We start from the raw sequence: 20,010 nt of genomic DNA, 5'->3' as shown, positions 1-20,010 counted from the left end.
TGTAGCCCATATTTTTTTCGACTACAAGGTTTTCGGCTACAGTAGGGTGCCCCTTTGTAGCCCCTATTTTTTATTCAGCTACAAGGTTTTCGGCTACAAGGTTTTTGATTCTGCTACAAAAGGACACCCTTTCGTAGCAAAGATTTTTGATTTGGGGGTGCAGGGGGGTTAGGATTAAGCATTACAAGCGGGGGGGGGGGGGGGTCTTAGGGTTAGGCACCACTAGGGGGGTTTAGGGTTAGGCACCACCAGGGGAGTCTTAGGGTTAGGCACCACCTGGGGAGTCTTAGGGTTAGGCATCACCAGCGGAGTCTTAGGGTTAGGCATCACCAGCGGAGTCTTAGGGTTAGGCATCACCAGCGGAGTCTTAGGGTTAGGCACTACCTGGGGGGGGGGGGTCTTAGGGTTAGGCACCACCAGGGGAGTCTTAGGGTTAGGCACCACCAGGGGAGTCTTAGGGTTAGGCACCACCAGGGGAGTCTTAGGCACCACCAGGGGAGTCTTAGGGTTAGGCACAACCAGGGAAGACTTAGGGTTAAGGCATCACCAGGGGAGTCTTAGGGTTAGGCACCACCTGGGGGGGTCTTAGGGTTAGGCACTACCAGGGGGGTCTTAGGGTTAGGCACCACCAGGGGGGGGGGTTCTGTGTGAGAGTAGGAAGTTAGGTCATAGTAATCACCAGGAGCTGTCTTAGGGTTAGGCACCACCAGGGAGGGGTTAGGGTTAGGCACCACTAGGGAGGGGTTAGGGACCACACGGCAGGGGTTAGGGTTAGGCATCATCAGGGGAGAGTTTTGTGTGAGAGTAGGGAGAAATTAGGTCATAGTAATCACTTTTCTCAGCTATATTTAAAGCCCTTTTATAGCCCAACAAATTTTGCCTATAACAGCATCCTTTTTATAAACGAAAACTAGCTTTTTCGGCTACACCAGGAGCCCTTTGTAGCCGAATTTGGCATATATGGGCAACAACAGGCGCCCCTTGTAGCCGAATTTGACATACTGGGATACACCAGACGCCCTTTGTAGCCCTATTTGGCATATATGGGCCACACCAGGCACCCTTTGTAGCTGAATTTGAAATATATGGGCTACACCAGGTGCCCTTTGTAGCCGAAGTTGGTATATGGGCTACACCAGGCGCCCTTGATAGCCGAATTTGGAATATATGGGCTACACCAGGTGCCCTTCTTTCCAGGCGCCCTTTTCAATTAGTTCTGTACTGGGAGGTTGTTTGTAAGGTGAATTGGTCTGTAAGTTGAGTAGAGTGTTCTACATAGTGAAATGCGGATAAATCAATTACTTTCAGACAACTCTGGATTTGGACATCTAGTACAAAGTTTTTTAAATTTTTCTTTTTCTGTATTTTTAATTTGTATTGAACAAATTGCAACAGTTTATACAATACTGTAACAAACAAAAAATCTAATAAAAACAGCACTGAATATTTTGTGCAGGGAAGCAGCTTCGTATGTTTGAAACACTGTAACTAAATTAATTTGTAAATCCATCCAGGGTGCCTTGCAACTTGAAAGGGGTGGACCTTGCCAGGGGCGTAACTAGAAATCACTGGGCCCCCCTGCGAATATTTGGATGGGCCCCCCCCCATAGGTGCCAAATAATCGTAATGGGGCAGAGTTTCACTGTAAATTAATTGTAAAGTGGGCAGCATTTCACCAGACAATCGTAATGTGGGCCAGAAAATCGTAATGTGGGCAAAGTTCACCAGAAAATCGTAATGTGGGCCAGAAAATCATAATGTGGGCACAGTTCACCAGAAAATCGTAATGTGGGCAGCAGTTACCAGAAAATTGTAACGTGGGCAGCAGTCACCAGAAAATTGTAACGTGGGCAGCAGTCACCAGAAAATTGTAACGTGGGCAGCAGTCACCAGAAAATTGTAACGTGGGCAGCAGTCACCAGAAAATTATAACGTGGACAGCATTCACCAGACAATCGTAATGTGGGCAGCGTTCACCAGAATATCGTAATGTGGGCCAGAAAATCGTAATGTGGGCAGAGTTCACCAGAAAATCGTAATGTGGGCAGCGTTCACCAGAAAATCGTAATGTGGACAGCGTTCACCAGAAAATTGTAACGTGGACAGTGTTCACCAGAAAATCGTAATGTGGGCCAGAAAATCGTAATGTGGGCAGAGTTCACCAGAAAATCGCAGTGTGGGCAGCAGCCACCAGAAAATCGCAATGTGGGCAGCAGTCACCAGAAAATCGCAATGTGGGCAGCAGGCACTAGAAAATCGCAATGTGGGCAGCAGGCACTAGAAAATCGCAATGTGGGCAGCAGTCACCAGAAAATCGCAATGTGGGCAGCAGACACCAGAAAATCGCAATGTGGGCAGCAGTCACCAGAAAATCCTAATGTGGGCAGCAGTCACCAGAAAATCGCAATGTGGGCAGCAGGCACTAGAAAATCGCAATGTGGGCAGCAGTCACCAGAAAATCCTAATGTGGGCAGCAGTCACCAGAAAATCGCGATGTGGACAGCAATCACCAGAAAATCCTAATGTGGGCAGCAGTCACCAGAAAATCGTAAGGTGGGCAGCAGGCACTAGAAAATCGTAATGTGGGCAGCAGTCACCAGAAAATCGCAATGTGGGCAGAAGGCACTAGAAAATCGTAATGTGGGCAGCAGTCACCAGAAAATCGCAATGTGGGCAGCAGTCACCAGAAAATCGCAATGTGGGCAGCAGTCACCAGAAAATCCTAATGTGGGCAGCAGTCACCAGAAAATCCTAATGTGGGCAGCAGTCACCAGAAAAAAAAATGCCCCTGTAAAAAGAAAAACAATTCACTTACCTGTCAGGAGTCTCTCCTGGCCTCTGGTGCGCAGCTTCCCGATGATCCTCCTGTGCACTGCAGCACATCTCCCGCGCTGACAGGCAGAGTGCAGGGCTACGGCAAGATGGCTGCCGAAGCCCTGTACTGGAGACACAGTCTCCAGTGCAGAGCTTCTTCAGCAGCCATCTTGCCGTAGCCCTGCTCTGCCTGCCGGAGGAATATGCAGGCTGCTGGAGCGGGGGCGGGGCTGCGTGGAATGAACTAGCGCAGCGTCTATTAGACGCTGCGGCCAGTTGAGCACCTTGTGTGGGGTCCAGAATCGGGCGGGCGGCGGCGTCGCTTCCCCGTGCACAGTGAGCGGGCCCTAGAGCGGCCCTGGGCCCCCCTGCGGCTGATGGGGTCGCATCCCCAGTAGGTACGCCGGTGGACCTTGCCTTGTTTAGACATGTGGAAGAAAACAATTACATTAATATTTTAAGAACAAGCAACACCCATGCTAACCGAGAAATAAAAAACACATATATAAGTAGATAAATACTACCGTATTTCAACTTACATAACAGATGTATTGTGCTATCCACGTAATGATTCCTGTAAATTTTATAAAGGAAAAGCAGAAAATCCTATTCTAGGCAGTGGCCATCTTGCCAAGCTAATGCTGACATCATATCCTCCCTGACTCTTGTTTTTCCCCCTCCCTTCTTTTGCTCATTGTGTATTCATTAGCCGCCCTCCTTCCAGAGTCTTCACACACTCCCACTGAGGTGTATACTAACAACTGCACTGTCTTTTTTTTAATTTACACATCCAATCACTGAGTCACCTCAGCCTTGCTTGTAAACACAAGTAATCCGAGGGTGTTTCTGATAAGCAACTAGGTAGGGAAATAATTGGAAGAGGAGGAATATATTATAGATAAAAAGAACTTCCAGCATTCAACTCTTTGGCACTAGGGTCAGTGCTCCTAAAGTATGTGATAACTACAAACCATAACAGCAGAAAAAGTTTTGCACGTTTTGAATGCAGGATTAGCATCTTTATCACTTAATACACTCAGACCAGTTGCTGTTGAAATTTGATTTTTTTTATAGTGACAATACCGCTTTAAAGAAGACAACCCAGGCGCCAGACATTTTTTATGGTCTGTAGGAAAATTAGCAGTGCTTTGCAGTGTAGAGATAAATCCAAATAAATCCAAATAGGAGAAGAAAAATCCTATGCAAATCTCACATAATTTGTAATGTAACTATGAATTTCACTATTATATGCTATATTTCTAGAACATTAAAATCATATGGTCTACTAAATAAAACATTGACTAGTAAAAGTAGTATGCTTTTTTTACCTTCCATAAATCTGTTCTGTAAAATTTTGCATTATGGTGCACACCATCCCTCCATGCTCTGTATCGTGAATACCACACTAACCATGGATTTATTTCATAACCAGTGCCTTGAAAGCCTTCCTTTGCAGCAGCAATTACCTTCAAAATATATACAGTAGTTAAAAGGAACCAGTCATTAATTATTTCATTAGATTTAGACAATTTCTTAAAACAGAACTCCAGCAAACCAATTACAAATACCCTCTCCAAGCCCAGAATGTCTACTTCAGATTTAAATAAATATTTTGAAATGTTTCTTGTGATATAATGAGTATGTGCATTGACGCTCTTTACTAATTTTGTCAAAAAGCCAATTTACATCCAGAGGCCTAGTTATAAACAGGGGCGCCTGGAGGCACAGGCAGTACAAGCCGTTGCCTGAGGCGGCATGCCTGTCAGAAGGCGGTGTCTGCCGTACAATAACATTACATTTTTAATAGCTCTTCTTCACCTTGCCCGCAACAGAGCTGACAGGCGCGCTTTCAGGCTCCTGTTTCCACTCTGCGAGCCAGCCCCCCCCCCCCCACACACACACACACACAATTCACTGTACAGCGGGCGGATGGGGGAGAGCCGAGAGGATTCTTTTCTGGAGTCTGGACAGCCCGCATCATAAGCCACACCCCCAGACAGCATTAGCCCCGCCCCTCTGCCTCCACCACAATGTACTGCACATCGGCAGGTGTGGGAGAGGATCCATGCTGGCCAGCTACATCGAGCTAAGCTCCGCCTCCCGCACGTCACAGAAGAGAGCAGAGCAGGACAGTCCAGAAGAAGTGAGTAGCAGTCACTACCTCTCCATCCCCTCTGCATTAACCCTATTAACATCTCTCCATCCTGCCCAATGTGCAGACCCCATTTATCTACACCAAAATAACAGACCTCAGCCAATTCTCACACCTTCTTCCCAACCTTCAATGATGAACTGCTGTTACCCACCTGCTGCCTGCACCCCTAATCAGCCCTCCTGCTTTTATATAAACCCCCCTCCCCCAACAAACCCCAAATTCTCTCACCAGCAGCACCCTTATTCAATTTTTACACTAAACCTGAGGGGAAAGGGGAGTTAAAAAATATACTTAAAAGATATACTTTACCTGGAGGATGTATAGGCTATCCTTACACTTTCAGCCTCTGTACTGTGTCCGGCGAGAACACTGCCATAGGCTTATATGGGCTAGCGGTTTTTAAAAACCGCTAGCGTTTTGCGATGAGCGGGAATCACGTGATTCCTGCTCAAGTGTGAATGGAGCCTTAGTAAACTAGCTGAGGTGTGTGCTGATCCCTGCTGCCTCCAGTATGTACAGTATAAGCTGTTACTCTGTGCCTGTACTGATAGTAACTAGGTGCAGCGTGCTGATCTCTGCTACCTCCAGTATGTACAGTATAAGCTGTTACTCTGTGCCTGTACTGATAGTAAACTAGCTGCAGTGTGTGCTGATCTCTGCTGCCCCCAGTATGTACAGTATAAATGGTCACTTTGTGCCTGTACTGATAGTAAACTAGCTGCAGCGTGTGCTGATCTCTGCTGCCTCAAGTATGTACATTATAAGCTGTTACGCTGTGCCTGTACTGATAGTAACTAGCTGCAGCGTGTGCTGATCTCTGCTGCCTCCAGTATGTACATTATGTACAGTATAAGCTGTTACTCTGTGCATGTACTGATAGTAACTAGCTGCAGCGTGTGCTGATCTCTGCTGCCTCCAGTATGTACATTATGTACAGTATAAGCTGTTACTCTGTGCATGTACTGATAGTAACTAGCTGCAGCGTGTGCTGATCTCTGCTGCCTCCAGTATGTACAGTATAAGCTGTTACTCTGTGCATGTACTGATAGTAAACTAGCTGCAGCGTGTGCTGATCTCTGCTGCCTGCAGTATGTACAGTATAAGCTGTTACTCTGTGCATGTACTGATAGAAAACTAGCTGCAGTGTGTCCGGATCTCTGCTACCCCCAGTATGTACAGTATAAGCTGTTACTCTGTGTCTGTACTGATAGTAAACTAACTGCAGTGTGTGCGGATCTCTGCTACCCCCAGTATGTACAGTATAAGCTGTTACTCTGTGTCTGTACTGATAGTAAACTAACTGCAGTGTGTGCGGATCTCTGCTACCCCCAGTATGTACAGTATAAGCTGTTACTCTGTGCATGTACCGGTACTGATAGTAAACTAACTGCAGTGTGTGCGGTTCTCTGCTACCCCCAGTATGTACAGTATAAGCTGCTACTCTGTGCCTGTACTGATAGTAAACTAGCTGTAGTGTGTGCTGATCTCTGCTGCCTCCAGTATGTACAGTATAAGCTGTTACTCTGTACCTGTACTGATAGTAAACTAGCTGCAGCGTGTGCTGATCTCTGCTACCCCCCAGTATGTACAGTATAAGCTGTTACTCTGTGCATGTACTGATAGTAAACTAGCTGCAGTGTGTCGTTCATTTCTATCCTCAGTATGTACATTATAATCAGTCACTCTCTGCTTTTTAGTAAACCAGTGGCATTGTGTGATGATCCAGTACTACCTCCAGTATGTACAGTATTAGCTGTAAAGCCTGGTACACACACATCAAATTTGTATTCACCAATGTAACGACTTTCATGTAGTATAAGAGCTCCTCTGTTCATAGTATGCAAAGTCTGTTGGCCCTCATACTACAAGAAGATGGAAAAATTGGTCAGGGATTGGTCAATCAAAATTGTGTGTGTGTGTGTGCACTTGATATTTTGGAGTTATTGTTGCAGCTTGCCTTTTGGAGGCTCGTGATTACTATATACCATGCTAATACATGAACCGAAAGAAACCTGTGTGGGTTCCCTTCTCGGGGAGGGGAGACTGTTGTCTAATTACTTTTAAGGACACTTTGTCTTACTAATTGTGTTTATAGGAGGAAACTCAGGCCCAGATTCTGGCTATGTGAAGTTGGCCCCCCTACAATCAGCACAAATAAAAGTTCTAGCATGTTTGGTTAGTGCTACGTTTGTGCCCGTTTGTGCCGCAAAAATAAACATTTGTGCTGCTTTTGTTTTAAAGATAATAGCAATTATCTTTTTCCAAACAATGACATCACCCAGCCCCCCTACAAAGGCACACGGACACGAAAGTGATGTCGTTGGTTAGTGCTGGGTTTGTGCTCATTTGTGCTGCAAAAATCACCATTCTATCTGTTATCGTTTTTGAGATATTAAAGGTTTTTTATAAAGGTCAAAAGTTCACCCAGCCCCCCTACAACAGCGTACAGACACGAAAGTGGTGTCGTTGGTTAGTGCTGGGTTTGTGCTCATTTGTGCTGCAAAAATCACCATTCTATCTGTTATCGTTTTTGAGATATTAAAGGTTTTTTATAAAGGTCAAAAGTTCATCTAGCTTCATTCACTTCACTATTGAGATGTTTCTGGTTTATTTAATGTACAGATAATGCCCGGTTAACAAGATAGGGACTGTAGGTTCATTCTTCTATGTCCCCACCTCTGTTTGTACCCCCTCTGTGTGCCTCTGCTTGTGGACCCTCCCCCCCCTCCTGTGCTCTGTAACTCCTCTCTGTCTCTGTTTGTACCCCTGTGCCTCTGTACCTACGGTTTTTACACCCTGTGCCTCTGTCTGTACCCCCCTGTGCCTCTATTTGTACCCCTGTGCTTCTGTTTGTACCCACTTGCCTCTTTTTGTGCTCCCTGTGCTTCTATTTGTACCTCCTGTACCTCAGTGTGTACCCCTTGTGCCTCTGTACCTCAGTGCGTACCCGCTATGCCTCTTTTTGTACCCCGTGTCTCTGTTTGTACCTCTGGTGCCCCCCTGTGCCTCTGTACCTCTGTTTGTACCCACTATGCCTCTTTTTGTACTCCCTGTGCCTTCGTTTTTACACCCCGGTGCCTCTTTGTCCAATTTGTCCACTTGCCGCATGCACCCTTTTTTCCTGCACCCTAATCCCCCGGTTAACGAACAAGATAGGGACTGTAGGTTCATTCTTCTATGTCCCCACCTCTGTTTGTACCCCCTCTGTGTGCCTCTGCTTGTACCCCCCCCCCCCCCTCCTGTGCTTTGTAATCCGTCTCTGTTTGTACCTCTGGTGCCCCCCTGTGCCTCTGTACCTCTGTGTGTACCCGCTATGCCTCTTTTTGTACTCCCTGTGTCTCTATTTGTACCCCCAGGGGCTATGGCTTAAAGTATTAGAGGCAGAGGATCAGTAGGACAGCCAGGCAACTGGTATTGCTTAAAATGAAGTAAATATGGCAGCCTCCACATACCTCTAGCTTTAGCTCCCATTTACGTTAGAATAATACTAGGGAGTGGATAGCCACAACTAGAAGATACCTTGTATCCACATTTATATCTTGTCCATACTTGCTATTCTTCATGCACTACATTGACCAGAAGTAGCTAATGTTGTTTTACCTGTTCACAGTCAACAGTTGGCTTGTTTGTGCCTTAAATCTGGTTAAATGGAATTATTTTGTTACACTCTGTATAATTTAGCAAAATAAAATTTCCAACCTTTACTGCAACTTGTCTCTCGGCAACTGTCGCTAGTCCGGCACGTGTCTCGGCTTGTGTATGCGGACTAGCGACAGGCAACACTGTGAAGTGAAGGGAGCATCCGGCCGGGGGATGCTCCCTTCGGCGATAGCTTCCGCCACATCTATGCCCTGTAGCAGAGACGTGTAGACAGCTGTCGCTGCTGCAGAGCTGTTGTCTAGCTGTCGTCAGCACGTCCCCTGTGCGCTGGCGACAGCTACAATTGTAGCCCATGTGTATGGGCCTTTAACTTTGCTGTGTCTCTGCTTCTCACCTAAATGTTCCACACCACGCTCAATACATCAGAGACTTCTGGGTTCATAGCCAAAAGTGAGAAATATGGAGCACAGCATGGAACACAATTCTGAGATGGAGTGATAAGAGAAGTTGACCCTCTGTGCCACAGCCCAAGCAGTCCTGATTTGAGATGAGTAATTATTGAGCAGTAGGGCTAATGTTGATTTTCTGCCTATGGACTTGTGTTTGATTTTGAGCTTTATAGATTGTGGCCGAGGCATCCTTGCAACAAACTTTCATTGATCTGAAGCAAGGGGAACTTTAAAGTTATTGCAGCGTTCTATTTAATTTGAGAGCTATAGAAAATGGACAGATAGTCCACGACTTATGAATGGCCCAATCCCATTGCGATGACGTCATTTCTGCATGGAGGAAGTTTGAGTCCACTTGAGGAACTGAGTCCACCACAGGGTGGGGGTACAAATAGAGGCAGAGGGCAGGACAGAGGCACCTGAAGGCACAGAGGGTACAAACGGAGGCACAGAGGGGGTACAGAGACACAGGAGGTACAAACAAAGGCACAGGGGGTACAAAAAAAAGGCATAGTGGCAGTGGCGTTCCTACCATGGGGCGGCAGGGGGCTCCCCGCTCTGGGTGTCGGGTGCCCCAGGGGGTGTCACCAAGGCCTCCCACAGAGGCCTGTGCAGGAGGGGGAAGCAACACAGAATGGACGGGTGGTGGGGAAAGTGGCGGGGAGGGGGGACGGACCCCCCACCTCCCTCACCTGGGTCCCCTCTTTCTGGCGCTTCCCCCCTCCTAATTAGCAGCAGCTTTAGATATGAGGGCAGGAGCGGGCGGAGAGGACTTACTCACCTGCTTCCTGCATTCCAGGCGATGGCGCACAGCGTCATCGTCACGTGACGCTGCTCTCCGCCTTCTCCACCGCCCACTGTGCTTCCTGATTAGCGGAAGCGCAGTGAGTGACAGAGAAGTCGGAGACCAGCGTCACGTGACAGATGACGCTGTGTGCCATCGCCTGGAACGCAGGAAGCAGGTGAGTAAGTCCTCTCCGCCCGCTCCTGCCCGCATATCTAAAGCTGCTGCTAATTAGGAGGGGGGAAGTGCCAGAAGCTTCCCCCTTACTGGGGGCAACTATACTACTGGGGAAACTATACTGGGGAGTGGGGGCAACTATACTAGCTATTCTGGGGGCAACTATACCTTCTATACTGGGGGCAACTAAACTAGCGATACTGGGGGCAACTAAACTAGCGATACTGGGGGCAACTAAACTAGCTATACTGGGAGCAACTAAACTAGCTATACTGGGGGCAACTAAACTAGCTATTCTGGGGGCAACTATACTAGCTATTCTGGGGGCAACTATACTAGCTATTCTGGGGGCAACTATACTAGCTATTCTGGGGGCAACTATACTAGCTATTCTGGGGGCAATTATACTAGCTATACTGGGGGCAACTATACCAGGTATACTGGGGGCAACTATACTGGGGGCAATTAAACTAGCTAGCTATACTGGGGGCAACTATACTAGCTATACTGGGGGCAACTATACTAGCTATACTGGGGGCAACTATACTAGCTATACTGGGGGCAACTATACTAACTTCATTGCGGGTAACTAGTTTCACTGGGGGCAACTGTACTAGCTATACTGGGGCAACTATACTAGCTAATACTTGAAATTAGTTAGCTCCGCCCTCATCTGGTCATGACCACACCCGTTTTTCGCCGCGGCTCGCTAAGCACGCCGCAGGTTGTGGCCACGCCCATTTTTTTCAGGGGGGGGGGGGGTCTTTTAATACCCAGTACCGGGTGCCAAATGCCCTAGGTACGCCACTGCATAGTGGGTACAAACAGAAGTACAGAGGCACAGGGGGGGTGCAGGAGGTACAAACAGAGACACGGGGTACAAAAAGAGGCATAGCGGGTACACACTGAGGTACAGAGGCACAAGGGGTACACACTGAGGTACAGAGGCACAAGGGGTACACACTGAGGTACAGGGGGTACAAACTTTGGTGAGGATTACAAAAAGAGGCACAGGGGTTTACAAACGGAAGCACAGGGGGTACAAATAGAGGCACAGGGAGGGGTACAAACAGAAGCACATGGGTACAAACTGAGGCACAGAGGGTATACAAGCAGAGGCATTTGGAGTACAGACAGAGGCACAGGGTGTAAAACCAAAGGCACACAGTAGGTACAGAGGCTCAGGGGTACAAACAGAGACAGAGGGGGGTTACAGAGCACAGGAGGGGGGGGGGGGGGGTACAAGCAGAGGCACACAGAGGAGGTACAAACAGAGGGAGCAGTGAAAAATGGCGCCAAGCTCAGTTTATATAAAAATGGTGCCACTGGAATTCCATTATAAAACGATATTTAGCATTTTAACGATAAGAACTGTAAAAAAATGGCGCCGAATTCCAAAACGTTAATTATCATTTTAAGATGCCCATAAAACAGTTAATTATCGTTTTGAATGGATTTATTTCCATAATTTATCGTTTTAGCTCTTAAACGTTATTTTAGAAAACGTTAATTAACGTTTTAGGTGTTATTTTTCCATTACTACATACATGCATACATATACATACAGGCATACATGAATACAAGCATACATACATGAATACATGCATACATACATAGATACATATATACATACATACATGCATACATACATACATATATACATGCATACATGTATGTATTCATGTATGTATGCATTCATGTATGTATGCATGTATGTATGTATGTATGTATGTATGTATGTATGCATGTATGTATGTATGTATGCATGCATGCATGTATGTATGTACGTATGCTTGTATGTATGTATATGTATATATGCATGCATGTATGTATGTACGTATGCTTGTATGTATGTACAGTATGTATGCATGTATGTAGTATTGGAAAAATAAAGTATAACAACTAAAAGGTTAAATAGTGTTTTATAAAATAACGTTTAAGAGCTAAAAGATAAATAACGTTTTATAATATCGTACGCTAAATATCGCACGGTAAAATGGCGCCATTATTTAGCCGCCGCAATTTTTTATTGTATGCCAAACAGAGGTGGGGACGTAGAAGAATGAACCTACAGTCCCTATCTTGTTCGTTAACCGGGGACTATCTGTACATTAAATAAACCAGAAACATCTCAATAGTGAAGTGAATAAAGCTAGATGAACTTTTGACCTTTATAAAAAAACCTTTAAGGGCCCTTTTCCACCAGCGCGGTTGCGTTGGCTGAATCGTAAAGTCGCAAACCGCTAGCGATTTTACAATCGCTACGGTTTGCTTTTTAACATAGGAATCGTGGTAGGTCATTTCCACTACTGCGATTCGTTTTTTACAGGAACGCGAACGCGCGGCGGAGTGATATTTGCCGCAATTTTGCTATGCAGTGCATAGCATAGCAAAATCGCGGCCGCAAACGTCGGGAAATCGCCGGCTTTGCGATTCAGCAATCGCTAGCGTTCAGCGTGAACGCTAGCGACTGCTAGTGGAAAAGGGCCCTAATATCTCAATAACGATAACAGATAGAACAGTGATTTTTGCAGCACAAATGAGCACAAACCCAGCACTAACCAACGACATCACTTTCGTGTCTGTACGCTGTTGTAGGGGGGCTGGGTGAACTTTTGACCTTTATAAAAAACCTTTAATATCTCAAAAACGATAACAGATAGAACGGTGATTTTTGCAGCACAAATGAGCACAAACCCAGCACTAACCAACGACCCCACTTTTGTGTCCGTGTGCCTTTGTAGGGGGGCTGGGTGATGTCATCGTTTGGAAAAAGATAATTGCTATTATCTTTAAAACAAAAGCAGCACAAATGTTTATTTTTGCGGCACAAACGGGCACAAACGTAGCACTAACCAAACATGCTAGAACTTTTATTTGTGCTGATTGTAGGGGGGCCAACTTCACATAGCCCCAGATTCTGCATTACCACATGCCACTTTTTTTTCGGGGGGGGGGGGGGGGGGGGGGCGCAACAGGTTTTCTTGCCTGGAGTGACAATAGGGCCAGAGGCACCCCTGGTTATAAACCACCCCTTTACTACTCTGTATTGTTTTAATACAGTGCATGCATGTCAGCTCTCCTCCTCCTCCTATTGATACATGATCATCCGGAGGCTCTGTGAGGCCGATATTGTGGTGAAACCCCTCCCACATGTGATGTCAGCACCGAGGTACTGACATTACACTGTGGGAGCCTTGTTGCATTGCGGGAAATAACAGCTGTTTCCAGCTGCCAAAAAAGGAGCATCTCCCTCCACAGAGATCACCTACCAGCAGTAAAAAATGTCGCCATGTGAAAAATCACTTACTAAAATCATTATTGCAAAAACGCACTTTTTTTCATGACATTTTCACTGCAGTTTCTCTTTAACAAAACTTTATCTTTACTTTTTTAACTTTCTCTCTTTGTCATGTCTCAAAGTGGAAAAAAACTGGAAAAAGTAACATGTCCTCATTTTCCTGGATATGCTGTATTACACTGTGGGTGGAGTGGGACAGAGGATGGCATTTCAATCAGGACAAACCCTAAGGGCCCGTTTCTACTTATGCGGTGGGAATTGCCGCGGAAAATTTTTTGCATACGATTTCGCATGGATGACTATGTATGCGAATTTAACCATGGCAGTGCCTGTGTGCTTTTCCATTGTTTCTATGCAAAATCGTATGCGAATTCGTATACCAAAACCGCATGCGAATTTCCTATTAAATACATTGTATGCGAATCGCATATCGGTATGCGGTATGCGAATTCTGATGGCTCTGCTGTGCAGATTTTTTCTGCACAGAAAAACGCTCAGAAATCCTGGCAAGTGGAAACAGTCCCATCCACTTGTATTGTCTATGCGAATCTGCATGCAAGGAAACGCATGCAGATTCGCTCTAGTGGAAACAGCCCCTCAGCCACTGTTCTAAAAGTCACTTTCTGCTCAGAAGTAGACAGGGAGATTAATTAAAACTAACCACTTCAGTTATGCTCTAATATATATGTTTGGTACTTACGTATTATCCTGTCTGGAAAGTTTGGCAGCTTTTTCTTTAAGTTCTGTTTAACACCCCCTCCCCCAGGAAGATCTGACCATTTTTGGAAAGCTGAAAGTCCCGGCTTTCTACTGCACCGGGTCCCGAGTCGGTATGATGCTCAGTTCCCAAGTTATGGTGTTTTAAAGGATGGGAGTTCCCTGAACTTGGCTGCAGAAAGTGCAATTACAGAAATACAGGGCGAACCCGACATGATGATAAGCAGCACACCAGTAGGTCTTCTTCTTCCTTCACAGCATAAATCTGTGTCTTCAAGACATGTCAAGTGCTCTGGGTCTCTCATTACAGATAAAGGAGCAGCGCAGCTATGCACCCTCGTCTCCTCTCTGTCTTACTGGCATGAACAGGAGACTAAATTCCACTGTGCTCTCTGCAGCAAAGTGCATGGGACACCCGTCCCCCAAACCCCCTCTAACTTAGGAATGGGGCATCGCATTGACTCAGGACCCAATGCAAAGGAAAGCCGGGACTGTCAGCTTTCCAAAAATGATTACATTTGGCTAGGGGATCAAACAGAACTTTAACAAAAAGCTGCCAAACTTTCCAGACGGGATAATACGTAAGTACCATATTTGCATATAATGCCATCTAGGCTTGCTAGCTACATAGCTGCAAAATGTGTTAGCCAGTTTTCACAGGTGCTGTTTTTTTGTTTTTGTTTTTTCCATTACCTGCATCTGCCGCTCTTTGCTGGCTTTAAACAATTAAAGTGAACCTTAACCGTGGCTAAAAAAAAAAAAAAAAGTTTCACATGCCTGGGGCTTCTTACCGGCCGGCCCCCTGCCGTGGTCGAGTTTGGTTTTCCACTGCACGGCCCAGTATCCAGAAACAAAACTCAGCTGCAGTGGGGGACTGGAGAATCATTGAGTACTGGTGCATGCACAGGATGTCTTCAGGGGGCCGGCCGGTAGAAGCCCCAGGCATTTTTTTTTCTTTTTGCCACGGTTAATGTTCACTTTAAAATTCTGCCTCTATGCTTCTCTGAGACAAAAATATTTACATTTAAATGTGATGGGAAGGAAAGGGCAGATTCAGAGGACCACTTCCTGCCTATCAAGTGGCAATACACAGGCAATAAGTGAAAATATCTGAGGAGCTTTTAAAATCGAAAGTATCAAGTGCAGTGCAGTGTAAACCAGCCCTGAGAGAATCGCAAGCCCTTCCAAAGCCTCCTATAGGTATTATAAAGCACAGGGAGGTGGAGAAAATTTCACCAGCAATGATAAGTGGTGCAATTCCTCAGAATCCTTTTCATGGAGGAAACTGTGTATCTGAACTAAGGTGGAATTTCAGCAGAAGTGGCTTTTAAATGTGTACCTGGCGTCATTGAGAACATGTGTTGAGCACCATTCTGCTTTCAGTTTCTGCCAGTTCCATATCACATACAGGCAACCACATCAGCAAATTATTAAATTCCTTTTCCCTTTCTAGGTCACTGTAACATTGTTATCTGAGATGGCTTGACATAGGTGTAGAGAAATGGTTAGGAATAGATTAAGACAGTAGCCATTGCTGAAGGATAGTATTTTTCCTAGCTCAGTTTATATTGAGCAGGGAAAGCATTTAAAGGATACCTGTGAGAGATCGCGGAAAAGCCACCGCATGTGCTACTGAGCAGGCGGCTGATTCCGCGTCCAGTGCGGCGGTTTGCACGAGGAAGCGTGTGTCTGGTAGCAGGGCAGAGCGCGGAAAAGCCGCCGCATGCAACAACAGTAAGGTGGCTGGTTCCGCGTCCAGCGCGGCGGTTTGCACGCGGCAGCGTGTGTCTGGTGTGGCTGAGTCTGTTAGTGCATATAGGCTTAGGAATACACACGCGCACGCGCGCTGAGAGGCAGAACTCTTATACTAAGCAGGAAGAGTCAGCTGACCACGCCGATCAGCTGACTCCAGAGCAGGATACTATTAGTTGAGCAATTAGGGGTGGTGCTGGAGAGCACTACTCCATATATAGTTCCTGCTGGTCACTTGCAAGTTGTCTGCCGTTGCGGTCACTACGTGGAAGCACTCAGACCTAGTCAGATCCTTCAGCGTGTTTGAACCAGGTGGACCTGGGAATTCACACTTAGCCAGATTATTTAAATTGTATTCTGTTTATGCTTAAGATAGTTCCAGGGTGTAGAGACCAAGGACCTCACACCCAGCTTAGGGAACTGTGTTATCATCTGTGTTATGCTTCAAGCTAGTTCCAGAGTGTAGAGACCAAGGACCTCACACCCAGCTTAGGGAACTGTGTTATCATCTGTGTTATACTTCAAGCTAGTTCCAGGGTGTAGAGACCAAGGACCTCACACCCAGCTTAGGGAACTGTACTACCATCTGTGTTATCTTTCAGACTAGTTCCAGGGTGCTGAGACCACGGACCTCGCACTCAGTCTAGGGAATTGTATTATCATCTGTGTATACTTCAGACTAGTTCTGGGGTGCTGAGACCAAGGACCTCGCACCCAGAATAGGCATTGTTTGATATATGTTATGACTTATAGCTTTTCCGACTACTCCTCTGTCTTCCGATTCGGTACCTCACATATCTGATATTCCGTTGCCAGACCCTGCTTGCCTTGGATACCGAATCAGCCTTCTGTCTTTGTACTTTATCTGTCAGTGTGTTACCGACCAGGCGTGCCCGCCTTCGAGAGCTATCTCTCCCCTTAAGAGTTAGTCTCCAGATCAGTTAGTGACATCCACCTTCAGGTGTCACTCACTCTCTGGCCCTTCCTGTCTCCAGCCTGACTCCTCCCCTTGGAGAGCCTCAGGCTGCTGGAAGGTTCCTGTGCTCCCAGAGCAGTGTCTCTTTACTGTTTGATATCGCCTGCTCTGCAGGCGCGTTGCTCAAAGTATTACTGTTACACCAAACACTCACATACCTATAGGTGTCCAGAGGTTAGCAATATATCTGATTATCGGTGATTCTGCAGATCATCAATAATCAGGTATATATCTGTATTCTTGGTGATACTGCAGATCACCAATAATCAGATTCTCTCTGCGTGCTGACACCAATCGTTACAATACCTTAGCCCTTTTCAAAGTTGAAACATGGAGAAAAATGGAGGGGGGGGGGGAGCAGGCATGTGTATGAGGCTCTCCTCATGCTCACCGCTCAAAGTCTCATCACACAACGCCGCACTGTGAACTGGCCTTAGGGATATAGTGGACAGTGGTTCCATTCATTTAACTATTGTTATTGCAAAAAGTACATAAATACACGTTTTCTTCACACCTATTTCTCCTCTCACAGAAAACCCCCAAGGCATTATTAAATAATTACCCCTTTGCCTCTCTCTTCATTGCATTGTTGTTTTTTAAAGTCAAGAATGGTTGAAGCAAATCATAGGACACAGGTACAGCTTGTGGAACTGTTAGAGGGCAAGGTGAACACTAGCCCAATACAGCACATCAAAAGAAAGTAGTGCAGCCAGCATTGCAACATTTCACGCAAGAAGTACTGTGCCAGAATTTCCTTACTGAGTCATGCACCTTCAGGCCCATACAGCCACAGTAGACACATGCATGGATTAAGTAACGCAGTCCACCTCCCAGTCCTCATTCATCCAAGCAGCATGAGAAAACAAGATTAGGAAACATACACTGAGAAAGAGCTTAGGGAGGAAAGTGTGAAAAACTACGTTGATGCTAAGCACAAATTGCACATAAATTAAAGGGAATCTGAAGTGAAAATAAACTTATGATATAATGAATTGTATGTGTAGTACAGAAATTAATCATTAGTAGCAAAGAACAGAGTCTCATATTGTTTCCAGTACATGGAGAGTTAAGAAACTTTAGTTATCTATGCAAGAGAGCTGCTCTGAACTCTCTGACCCAACTTAAGTGGGAGACAGTCCTACTTTCTGAAGCACGTATACATCAAAGAAACGGTGAGGACAAGCTTCAGATAAGGTTTTACTGCAGGGGAGTTCAAAGGGTCATTAGCTCTGCTCTGTTTCATAGTTTAAAATACAGAGTGTGGTTTGTAATTTCAAGTATGATAAAATAATTAAATAATGATGCAATGTTAAAAAATAGAAGCCCACGGTTTCTCGTCCCACCGGCCCTATACACTCGTTATCATGGCTTCCATGAAGGTATTCTCAATCAACTCCAAAGGCCTAAATATCCCCGAAAAACGAAGAATAGTATTAAAAGATATGTGGACTCGGAGAGCACAGGTTGTTCTCCTCCAGGAGACACACTTCAAAAATGGGAAGGCTCCTAAGCTCACTGATAATCATTTCCCCCTTTGCTACACTAGCAATTCACCTGATAGCAAAACCAAGAGTGTGGCGATTCTTATCAGCAGGGACTTGCCCTTCACTGCATTACAGACCTTATGCGATCCAAATGGCAGATATATCATGGTCAAATGCTTAATCAAAGATTTAAAATATACCATCTGCTCCATTTATGCACCCAATGTAGATCAGGAGAAATTTATACTTAAAGTATTGCAGGAGCTTGATGATTTCGCTGAAGGAGGTGTTATCCTGGGAGGAGACATCAATATGCCTCTGAGTCCTAATGTAGATACCTCCACAGGGAGATCCACTATTTCCTACTCTAAATTAAACAGTCAGAAAGGCGCTACATGATAGACAGCTGGTTGATAGCTGGAGGGTGACACATCCCAATGACAAAGATGACTCCTTTTTTTCCGCAGTCCACAACACATACTCGCGGATAGATTGTATTTTTCTTTCTCACAACCTCCTCTCGGAACATATACAATCTGATATTGGAGTGATCTCCTATTCAGATCATGCCCCCGTTTGGGTTACAATGAACTGCGCGACGAAAAAAGATAAACAATTTACGTGGCGTCTTAATGTTTCACTAATTCAGGATCAACTGATTTGTGAGAAAGTGAAGAACTTATTGAGTGAGTACTTTGACATAAATGACAAAGAGGACGTGTCGCCCTCCACCCTATGGGAAGCACATAAATGCGTGCTTAGAGGGGCCTTAATTAAGATCAGCACAAAACGGAAAAGGGAAAAAACGGAATTGCTGGCAAAACTTCTGGAAGAGGTGCAGCAGCTGGAATATCTACACAAAAGAAGCCCATCCCAGGAAGTACTACTTCCCCTACTAGAGGCTAGGAAGAAGCTCAATTCATTGCTGCAGGACAATGCGAAATTAGCTGCTCGCAGATGCCAACATACATTTTTTATGTTTGGCAACAAGCCAGGTAAACTGCTGGCGAGGGCGCTAAAACAACAGCAACAAAAAACATATATAGAGCAAGTGGTGGACCCCAGAGGTAAAAAACATATAAGATCTGAATCTATCGCCCAGACTTTCAGAGAGTTCTATTCTAAACTTTATGACCTTAAACACAAAACAGGGGAAATAAGACAGGGCAATATTGTGCAAGCCATAACAGACTACCTGGAAGCGGCAAAAATGCCCAAACTGACCGAGAACATGACAGCAGACCTAGAAGCCCCTTTTACAGAAGCGGAAATAAACAAAGTCATAGTAGATATTAAATCTGGGAAGGCACCGGGACCGGATGGGTATCCCATTGAATACTATAAAAAATTTAGGGGGATACTTGCCCCCTATCTAAGTAGATTATTTAACGCTCTAGCAGACCCCGATAAAGATGTGACTTTACCCTTACAAACATTAGAATCACATGTCACTGTAATTCACAAACCAGGCAAAGATCCAGCAACATGTGGCAGCTATCGCCCAATCTCTCTCCTAAACCTGGATCTAAAGATCTTTGCTAAGACCATAGCAAACCGCTTAGCTGAACACATGGACCACTTGGTCCATTGGGACCAAGTGGGCTTCATCCCGCATAGAGAGGCCAGGGATAATACCCTGAGGGCAATTGACCTGCTCCGATTCACCCGGTCGAGGGAAACTCCTTGTATGCTATTATCTACAGACGCAGAGAAGGCCTTCGACCGGGTGAATTGGCAATGGATCAGAGCGGTGCTGCGAAACATCAACATAGGAGACAGACTATTGGCATGCATAGATGCG

General features: G+C 45.6%; 1 protein-coding gene across 1 annotated transcript in view; it reads right to left on the bottom strand.

The window, feature by feature from the left end:
- The window catches only part of ATPSCKMT (ATP synthase c subunit lysine N-methyltransferase), a 45,308-nt gene that overhangs the window by 7,057 nt on the left and 18,241 nt on the right, over window positions 1-20,010 (bottom strand). The window contains exon 3 of the mRNA XM_068236594.1: window positions 4,143-4,280. Coding sequence (XP_068092695.1) covers window positions 4,143-4,280 — 138 coding nt within the window. The remainder of the gene's footprint in view (window positions 1-4,142; window positions 4,281-20,010) is intronic.

The sequence above is a fragment of the Hyperolius riggenbachi genome, chromosome 5 (genome assembly GCF_040937935.1).
Source record: "Hyperolius riggenbachi isolate aHypRig1 chromosome 5, aHypRig1.pri, whole genome shotgun sequence".
Classification (NCBI taxonomy): domain Eukaryota; kingdom Metazoa; phylum Chordata; class Amphibia; order Anura; family Hyperoliidae; genus Hyperolius; species Hyperolius riggenbachi.
Note: the sequence above shows the minus strand (reverse complement) of the source record. Positions and strands in the feature narration are given on the sequence as shown.